Source organism: Cheilinus undulatus, linkage group 5, assembly GCF_018320785.1.
Source record: "Cheilinus undulatus linkage group 5, ASM1832078v1, whole genome shotgun sequence".
NCBI lineage: Eukaryota > Metazoa > Chordata > Actinopteri > Labriformes > Labridae > Cheilinus > Cheilinus undulatus.
The window spans coordinates 16,589,470-16,598,879 of record NC_054869.1 but is presented as its reverse complement, the minus strand read 5'-3'; the positions used below and the strand labels follow the sequence as shown (position 1 = coordinate 16,598,879).

Below are 9,410 nucleotides of genomic sequence, written 5' to 3'. Positions count from 1 at the left end.
CAAAGTACAATGAAGTGGATTTTAGAAGTGTTTGAGAGGGCGGTGGTTCTCATCCTTTTCTCGTAAGGGTCCTCCCTACTAATACCTATGAAAAGCCTAAAAAATCCCACCATTATAGGCCTACACTCACTTTTTCTTGCCAAACCATCTATGTATAAACTATTCATTATTTCAACAGCATATCAGGGCCACTCTAAAAACGACAAAATACCAGAAAATAAAAAGGATCTGTTCCTTTTGGAGAAAAAAAGGCATTTTCATGTTTTAAAAGTCATAATTTTTTTACAAAAAAACTATTTTTTTAGAAAATACTTAAGTTATAATTTTCCAACTTATACAGAGACACCAAAAAACAGAAACAGACAAAGACAAACAGACATCAGGCCCATAGTGTTATAAGTATATGTACAAATTTAAATATAAACTTAGAAATGAAAATATGTTTGTATGCACACAGTTTTCATCCCACATCAGTCTTGTCCAGGTAGACAAGAAATGGATCCCAGATTACAGAGACAGTCTTTTGAGTCAGACCTTAACAATCTGAGTCTTTTTGTTTGTATATAACTTTTTTGTTTTGTTTTGTTTAAAAGTCATACATTTTCTACAGCCAAAACTTTTCACAAGTCCGCTATTTCAAATAATAGCTACTTTTTATTAGGACAGATAAATAAATATTTGGGATTTTAGCCAAGGATCATCACGTTATCACAAGACAGTCTGGCTGCAGACCACAGATCTCAGACACCCTCCTTGCAGCTAATGAACCCCCCACCCCTCCATGAAGATTTGTCGGCTACATAAGCTACAGAGGCAACGTAGTCATTGTTCACATATTCACTTCTAAAATGGGTCTTTGGATCATTTAATTCTAGATTAGATCACTGACCTTTATTCTGTCTTATTTATGAAATGTCACTCAGTCTGTAAAGTTTGCAATGTGGTTGTCTCATATATACTGGTGCCAGTAGATAACCTAGTTGAAAACAGATCACTGGATGGTATAACAGATGTTATAAGTAGTATGTAAAATGAGTAAATAAACCTCATGAATCCATGACCCCTCTGCTATATGACAGTAAATTGTCTGTCTGTCTATTGCTACACCCCAACAACATGTTTACACTTTTAATTTCAACACAAGTGAGTGTCCCCAAGTGTGAGTTAGTGAGTGGGTGGGTGAGTGGGCAACCAAGTGTCAGCCAGAGCTCCCCCACAACAAAGTAGCTTGTATATCTTCGTCGTAATAAATCTGCACCTGTTTTGTTCTTCTGACAAAAATAATCATACAAGGAGCAGTAGGGGTGAGGCTGCTTTATACACAAAAAGTGGCCTTCTGAGATGTTAAATCTGTGTAAAAAGGCTTTCCAAGGACATCACCTTCCCTCTTAATCATTCATCATTTTTTTCATGTCAGCACCACTGTTCATGTGTCCATTCATTTAGCTGGATTACTCAATAAAAGATTCGTGGCCTTGTAGGAGGATGACGAATGGATGTGTAATAATGCAACTCTAGCGCATGCGCATTCTGGACTAACCCCCTCACAGAACTGTACACAGCGCTCGGGGGCTCCGCGGGCAGCCAATGGCGACACGTTGTTCTACCCGTGACATCACCCGCCACTCCTCTTACTAAAGAAGGAAACAAACATCCATCCAGAAGGAACGGGAGACGGAGAGAGAAAGGAAGAGAGGAAGGAGGGCGAGGAAGGGAGAAATAAACCTGCCTGAAACGGAGGACAAGGCCACATAAACACGAATAGACTGGAAAAGGACATTGCCTGGACCTGAAACCCGTCGACCTTTTTTGTTCCGCCTGGACAAACGGCTACTTTCCCCATCGTCTCGCGAGAAACTTCCTCGATTTTTAGCAGGTGATGATCTTGGATTAATTTTCATTTTCTTCTTTACAAGGATGAAATTTGAAGTGAGCTCAATTTTACAAGGTAAACGCTTAAGAGAGGGTTGTTTAACTGGGGTTGTGGTCGGTCATGGCGACCTTTAACGCTGGATTGAAAGGTCAGGTGGTGTGTGCGTGACGTTGTTGTGTGGTAAACAAGCTTGTTTTTTTATCTTTTGTTCATTGAAGTTGTCACCACCAACACCGCCATCATGTCCTCCTCCTGACTGGAAATATCACAAGCCCTCAAACGTGACTCCGTCTGGTTCAGGAGAAAAACAAGGGAGGGAGCTAGATACTGCTGGTAGCTGTCTCTTGTTTTTCTATTTGCCCCGAGCTGGGGGATGGGGAACCAAAGCCAGCTAATTCCTCTCTAGAAATAGAAAATTCATAAGCCGAATAGGCAAGTAGAGCGAGAGAGTTCCTCTGAAATTACTACAGAGCTTTTGGTTAAATATTAAATGACCTGCCAGGACTGCTTTGCCTAGTGTTTGCGGTAGTTTCAGCTTTGGAGAAAACGAGGTTTGCTCCGTGTTAGGAGCTATGTGGCATCACCAAGTCGTTTCTAAGTACTTACGAGTGATTATATAATCGAGGTTGTTCACATTGAGTCTTCAAAAAAGTGGAGAAAATGGTTACTGTGAGAAAAGCAGTGAGAAAGAGGAGCTAGAAAATGATATCTAAACAGGAAGCAGAAGGATTGTAGACAAAGGAAGAAAGAAGAAACAAAGGGAGCAGAGACCACACTGTCTAGACTGTGGGTTAATACACAGTACATGACTGCTGTAGCATTTCTATCCGCCTCTGATTATTTTCAGTATTGGCCCCCCTTTCATGGAGAATAATTTACAGCTTCTACAAAACAACAGTGGGCTTTTTCTGTTCTGTCCCTCAGTGTGACTCAGTAGTTTTCAGCTCACCAGGGCCTGAAATATGAGCTGAGCCTGCAGCTGATACAGGAGCACAGTCTTCCCTTTTGTTTGCAGGAGATTTTCACATATGATCTTCAAGCTAGGTTTGCTCAGAAAGCAAACCACACGTATTCAAAATAAGGCCAGTGTCACATTTTTATATCTTTTAGCTTATTCATTGTGAGAGGAAGTTATTGCTTAATAGTACGGGCTTATTATCTGGTCTATGCTAGGCTGGAAACCCCCCAATTTACCCAGTTGCATTTACCTGATTTTACACCAGGCAAGGCATTGTTAAAGACATAGTTCTGGACATAACACCTCTTTGACTGTTAGAAAAAGTAAACTTTTTTTGTGGTCCTACTATGCCATTGGATGGCTTTAAATTTACCAAATTGTATGGATTGGTAGCCCCAGTAAGCAACAATTAGTAAAAAGTCATGAACAAGACCTTGTTTATTCTCCCTCTTTGCCTATAGGATAATCAGAACATTACAAGCATGTGCTTTTTTCATGTCATGTGGGTATCCTGTGTGATATTTATCTTCTGATTGTGATAGGTCTTCGGTTAACATGCCTCCAGTTTGTCTGACAGCTGGGCACAAATGTGACAGCTGAGCAACACTGTCCATTGTTCCTTTGTGTTAGAAAGTCAACAGTCACTGTTAATCTGTCAGCAGACATAAGCCCTGTCCTGTCCTTTGTGCTTTCTTTGTGTTATTTATCTTGTCAGATGTGATCAGTTTTAAGCGAGTCCCCTTAATGTGGAGTACACAAGGTCTACACATCCTTGAATCCTACTGTTCTTAACGTAGCTCTCCACTTGATGAGTAAGTGGTGTTGGATTTATAAAAAGGGGTCATCAGAATGGCATGTAAAGAAACATTCATTTCTTGCTTCTCAGCAGACCCCAACCCTCTTGCACAGTCCTCCTGTCTGGTATTTTTCAGCAGTCAGCAGTTGAACACGTGACGCTGAGGGAGAGAAGGTCTTTGTGGGCTTTTCCAAGGAAACCCTTTGTTGACACCACAGCGATAGCATGCAGGGGCAGGGGATGAAGGAGGGGGGGTGGCTCAGGATTTAATAGCACTTGTTAGCCCGTCGGTGAGGTCGGGATACCTCAAGTGAACTGACAGGACGCTCTGAAACAACTGGCAGCCTCTCCTGGAACATTAAGCCCGTCTGTCCCTTGTCTGTGACCAGAATAAAGACGAGCTTCACGCCGACGCAAGCAAGCAGCTGCCATGTTACAGCACAGAGGGCAAGAGGTTGTTTACAGGAGGAATATGGCACTTTTACTGTGCGCGCTGGCAGTTTGTGGTTGTTTTTTTAGGGAGGGAGTCTGGTTTCAGTTGATCTGATGATCATCTGGGGGCAGGATGGGCAGACAGGATGCCTCTTACTCAACTAATCTGGGACTTCCTGTGACTGTCTGTTTGTTCATTCATCAAGGTGTTTTGATCTGTTGCCTCAAAGCCAGCACCTCCCATCACGCAAATTCCTGCTGTAACTCATTGCAACAGAGCAGAGCAGCAATAACGTCATCGGGTTTGCACGCCAAGTTACACACACATATGCTTGTTTATGGGCGTGTGTGTGGGGAGAAATGACGAGGGAAGTTTTGAAATCTATGTGTATGTGGCAAGAACATCAGGGAGGGAGGAAAGGGGAGGACTTTCTGAAATTGTCGACCTACTTTGATGTTCTCTATTCACAATCTCGTGCCTTCTGTAAAGACTGTGTGATATTTTAATGCCTGTTTGTGTCCTTTTTGTGCCCCAGATTCTGCTTGTGAGTCAAAAATGAGGGTGTTGGTTGCTGTGTCATTTGCTGTCATGTGTTAATCATGCTGTTGGATGATGATGCGTTAGTGCTCATGAGGTTATTTTCTGTCATACATAGCATGATTGATAAAGCAAGAAAGTTAAAACATGACACAAGGGAGGGCAAGATTGAAGAGTTTCCTTGAATTAGATAAAAATGTATGTGGGGTCACACCTGAGGAAAAGACAAACCAAATGATATCAGAGAAGTGAACCTTGGGTTTGTGAGAGAGGACATAGGGGGTTTCAACAATGAACAAAGCTGTCCAGCTTCTGCCAAGGTGCCGAGCTGAAAACAGTGGGTACTGTTTGTTATGGAGAAGAGTCAGTAATGCTTTCAGGCTAAAGAGCAGGTCACAGGCGGACCTGTTGTTTTAAATTTTCATATTACATATCCTCTTATCAGTTTGCGCATCCTGCTTCTGTGGAAACAGATTAGCATGTTGACAGTGTCCCCTATTATAGTGGTTCTTCATCTTGAGTAATTCATGTTGAGAAATGCTCTTTGTCCACGTGAATTTGCCCATTATTCTAATTAACATTCTCTCTTTGTCTTTCCTATTCTGTTAGCAATGGCCCAAGAGACGAACCAGAGCCCAGTGCCCATGCTTTGTGCCACGGGCTGTGGTTTCTATGGCAACCCCAGAACCAATGGTATGTGCTCTGTATGCTATAAGGAACACCTGACACGGCAGCAGAGCAGTGACCGCATGAGCCCCCTCAGCCCAATGGGTAAGTCGATTAAAATAAACAATGCCAAGCAAGACAAAGAAATTCATCACAACACATAATATATTATAAAGTGTAAACAAACTGCTTTATACCAATCTGTACTCTCACAGCTGGAGAGCTTGAGAAAATGCAGCCATTGTTTTGAAATACAACAGGCTGTAGGCCAGTCGGTGTGTTTTTCCCAGCTCTCCTTCCCCAGCCTCCCTCCTTGTTTTTCCACTGTGTGTAATGAAAGACAGCTGTTTGCTTTATTACAGTTTTCAAGGTTAGGGGGGAGAGTTACTTCTAAAGACATTTCTAAGGTCAAACATTGACGTTTGTCCAGCAACGGCAACCTGTTTGGTGTCTGCATAAGCAAGTTAACTGATAGGAGATGTACAGGATGGATCAGCTTTTAGATTATTTTCACTGATTATTTTTTCACTGGATTCACATACAGTTGTTGCCTGTTTTCCTAACTGTCTGCTACAGATTTGTGTCATCATTATTTGTTTTGTCTAATGGGAGTTCACTCTGTTCTTGACCAGGCTCCGCTGGTAGTCCTACCTCAGAGGCCTCAGCTATCCAGAGACTAGAAGCCAGTTTAGCCAAGGTTGACGCCTCCCCTGCCTCTTCACCAGACATGTCTAGGTCAGTACTGACTGTGATTGATTGTGCCCTTCTCCCTGAAATTGATGACTGATGAAACTACTGGTTGACTGGTTAATTTTCTCATTCTCATCACTATTCCTCCTTATATTTAAACCTGCAGAACTGTTCAAGGATCTCTTCCTGTGACTCAACAAATGACAGAGATGAGCATCTCGAGAGAGGACAAGCCAGAACCCCTAGAGCCTGGTTAGTCCCACATAAACACACTGACAGGCAGACATCAACAAGCAGGCATTTGACACAAATGTGGGTGGCTGCTCATACAGGCTTCTTAAGGAAAACATCGCCTTGTAGGACCCACTGCAGCGACAGTTTATTTTTGATGCTTCACTGCATACCTTAAACCCAACTGTTGGTTTAACTTTCAGCCTCCAAGAAAGAGAGGAGGATAAAAATAGATCTTTTAAAAATACCTCTTCACCAGAGGGCTTTCTCAGATTTGATGCTGCCTGCCGCAGGCTTTTTCTCATAGTGAGCACCACTTTCTGCCAAAAACAATTTAGAGATTAGGAACACAATGTTTACTGTCATTCTGGATAACAGTGTACAATTATCTACTGTGAATGTGTTTGCATTGTGAAAAAAACAAGATCAGATGTTATTCTTCAGCTGCATTTGAAAGTCAAAGTTTAGCACAGCATGAATAATAATGTATTTTCCTGTTTTTTTTCCCTTTCATTTTGTAGTTGTTAGCCAGCCTGCTGCTTCTAGCCCTACTCCTGTAGCTTCTTCTAGCAGTGATGAAAGCAAGGGTGACACCCCAAAACCCAAGAAGAATAGGTGCTTCATGTGCCGCAAAAGGGTGGGCCTTACAGGTGAGAAGGGGGGACATGATGCAGGGTATCTGTAGTGAAATATTAATTTCTTTCAGTGAGTATTTTTGTTACCTCTGGAATTAACCTCTGACTTTTGTGCTTTTAGGGTTCGACTGTCGCTGTGGGAATTTGTTCTGTGGCATCCACCGGTACTCCGATAAGCACAACTGCCCCTATGATTACAAAGCTGAGGCTGCCGCCAAGATCCGCAAAGAGAACCCCGTGGTGGTGGCTGACAAGATCCAGAGAATATAGATGTGAAAAATACAATGGCTGTGGCTGCATCAGTGATAACTTTGACAAAGACTGGATTATGAGTGTGAACCTTTGAAAAAAGAGCACCGGCACGAGTGACTAAGTGACAGTTGAAAGGACTTGATTTACAAAATTACAACCTCAAGAAAAAGATGGAGAAAAAGAGAAGAAAAAAAGAAAAGATCCTGTCTGAGGGAGATGCATGAATGATCACTTTTCTCTTTTTTTGATTAATTCATTAGTTTGTTTTATTCTGTTTTCTGTGGTGTGACTTTGCCGCTGTTCAGTCCTTTTTTTCTAAGAATATGTATTGTCTTATTAAGAGCAGCCCAGGCTAAATGTCCAGGATATGCTGTGCTCCTCTCACCCAAACCAGGCGCCATTTTGTGCCAAACCGTAGAAAACTATTGTACTTAGAGCCTGTCCAGTGTCAAACACTGACAGCTCTATTTAAACATTCAGACCACACAGTTACAGTCCACACAACCTTTTTGAATTCCTGATCTGCTCTCCGTTGGTACTGGAGTCAGTCAGCGTTTGGAGAACCGTACAACTGTCCCCCACCATGCACAAGGGGCTTTGTTACTTTGTCTCTGTCTCTCCTAGCTTTACCTACCTCACAGCTGCTGTGTTAAGCTTTCTCGTCTTCCCTTTTTTTTAGTTTTCATCAGCTTCGACCCCAGCACATCATCTTTAAAGGCAGCCTCAGTGACCCCTCTGATCAGCATGTCTGTGTTGACTTTGATCGGTTTGATTGTGATGAGGCTGCTCCATTACGGCTGGAGGTATCATGCTAGACAGGGACAAACAAATGACTCCATGTTTCTCTGAATTCTTAAACATTTTTATAAATGGTGGTGATGGGTAAAGGAGCTCTGTGCTCACATTATGATCACAGACGCCTGGTGCAGGGCTGTGTGTACCAATGTGTGGCCTGAGAGGAAGGATGGCACCCTTCCCTGGCTGGCCTGGTAGGTAAAGTCAAGCAACAATATTGTAGGAGCATGAATGAATGAATGGGATAAATGCATGAGTTACTCTTCATCTGCATTAGTGTTTCAGAGATATTTGGCATCACTCAGACTTTAGGGGTTCAGACATTTTATTTGCTGAGAGACAATTCTGTTATTTTATTAGCTTTTTTTCTCTTCCATTGATATTGTGCTGATGTTAGCGCATGTATTCAGTGCATTTGTGGAAATAGGGTATGTGAACCATGATTTTTTTTTAATGCGCTAACGGAAAGTTCATGTGAGCACAGTGTGTGCGTGTGAGTTGTTCCCCCAACCTTTTTGTCTGTGAAGCTACCCGGTTTATCAGCACATGTTTACAGAACTACAGGAGCATGCCAGAGCTAGATTTATGAAAATAATAGATACCAAGATTAGATGTAACTTCTCATCAGTCTAACAGCTATCGGTCTGTGTGTCTGCCTTAGAGTAATGTAGAGACGTATGAGTGTGTTTTGTGTGTGTGTGTGTGTGCACATTCCTGTGCAGATGTGTGTTTTCATGGCTGCCTGACACATTAAACAACGTATGTTTGTGACTTGTGTTACTCCCCTTTTTCTCCCCTTGTAAGGATGTGTTTTCCATTTAAAAAGACAACTGTATGTATCCGTTTGAGTTTTTCCTTTCTGATTCTTAGTTATATGCAAATTTGTACAAAAAAGAAAAAAACAACAAACCGTGTTGTTATTTATGTATTACATATAATCTTGCTATCCAGCATTACAACAGAATAGTATCATGTAAATAAAACTGTACAGAGAGACATTACCAAGCTTTGTTGTTGTGTGTTCACTGTTTCTTAGTTTTGTTGGTGGGATGTAATGGAAAGATGTCAGGGGCAGCTTTGAAGAAATGCGGGGTTCATGAAACTTTTAGTACAGTAAATAAAATGTAGAGTTCTTCAGCAATTAATTGGCATAAAATAGTACTGAGTTAACATTGTTCAAGTTCATCCTCTGAAAGACCAGAATAGTGAAAGAGCCACATGTCAGAAGGTCCAGCTTTACCCAGGTATAATACCTTATCCTGGCTCACTTGGCCCCTTTTAGCATCCTCGTGTTAATACTGAGTGCTGGCAGCACAGACTGTAAACCTTGCCATTGAGGCTGTTGTCCAAACCTTGTCTGGGTCACAGAGGAAGTGGTAATCCCTCGACCCTGGAAGAAAGTAGTCCTGTTATGTTCTAGGTGAACATACTGCATTCCTATTCAGACTATTCAAAGCATAGTCTCTTTCTCTCTGTATGTGTGGTATATAATTACACCAGCCAGTTTATTAGGTACACCTGTTCAACCTCTTGTTAACACAACT

At 41.9% G+C, this 9,410-nt stretch overlaps 1 protein-coding gene across 3 annotated transcripts; it reads left to right on the top strand.

The window, feature by feature from the left end:
* The first annotated feature begins 1,653 nt into the window (after positions 1 to 1,653).
* Positions 1,654 to 8,867, top strand: zfand5a (zinc finger, AN1-type domain 5a). 3 transcript variants are annotated; one of them, XM_041787596.1, is made up of 6 exons: positions 1,654 to 1,876; positions 5,207 to 5,368; positions 5,896 to 5,998; positions 6,120 to 6,205; positions 6,706 to 6,834; positions 6,941 to 8,867. In XM_041787596.1, the coding sequence occupies exons 2-6, from the start codon at positions 5,209 to 5,211 to the stop codon at positions 7,087 to 7,089; spliced, it is 627 nt and encodes a 208-aa protein (XP_041643530.1). In that variant the 5' UTR covers positions 1,654 to 1,876; positions 5,207 to 5,208; the 3' UTR covers positions 7,090 to 8,867. The 3 variants fall into 3 exon arrangements, with proteins under 3 accessions (XP_041643530.1, XP_041643529.1, XP_041643532.1); XM_041787595.1 differs by having other exon boundaries at positions 1,654 to 1,948; XM_041787598.1 differs by lacking the exon at positions 1,654 to 1,876 and adding an exon at positions 1,907 to 1,929.
* Positions 8,868 to 9,410: the final 543 nt, after the last annotated feature.

Coding starts and splice junctions, on each gene's coding strand:
- zfand5a (XM_041787595.1), top strand. CDS start 1,918: ATGAAATTTGAAGTGAGCTCAATTTTACAAG. Junction 5,369..5,895: donor GAGCCCCCTCAGCCCAATGG/GTAAGTCGATTA, acceptor GTTCTTGACCAG/GCTCCGCTGGTAGTCCTACC. Junction 6,206..6,705: donor GCCAGAACCCCTAGAGCCTG/GTTAGTCCCACA, acceptor TTCATTTTGTAG/TTGTTAGCCAGCCTGCTGCT.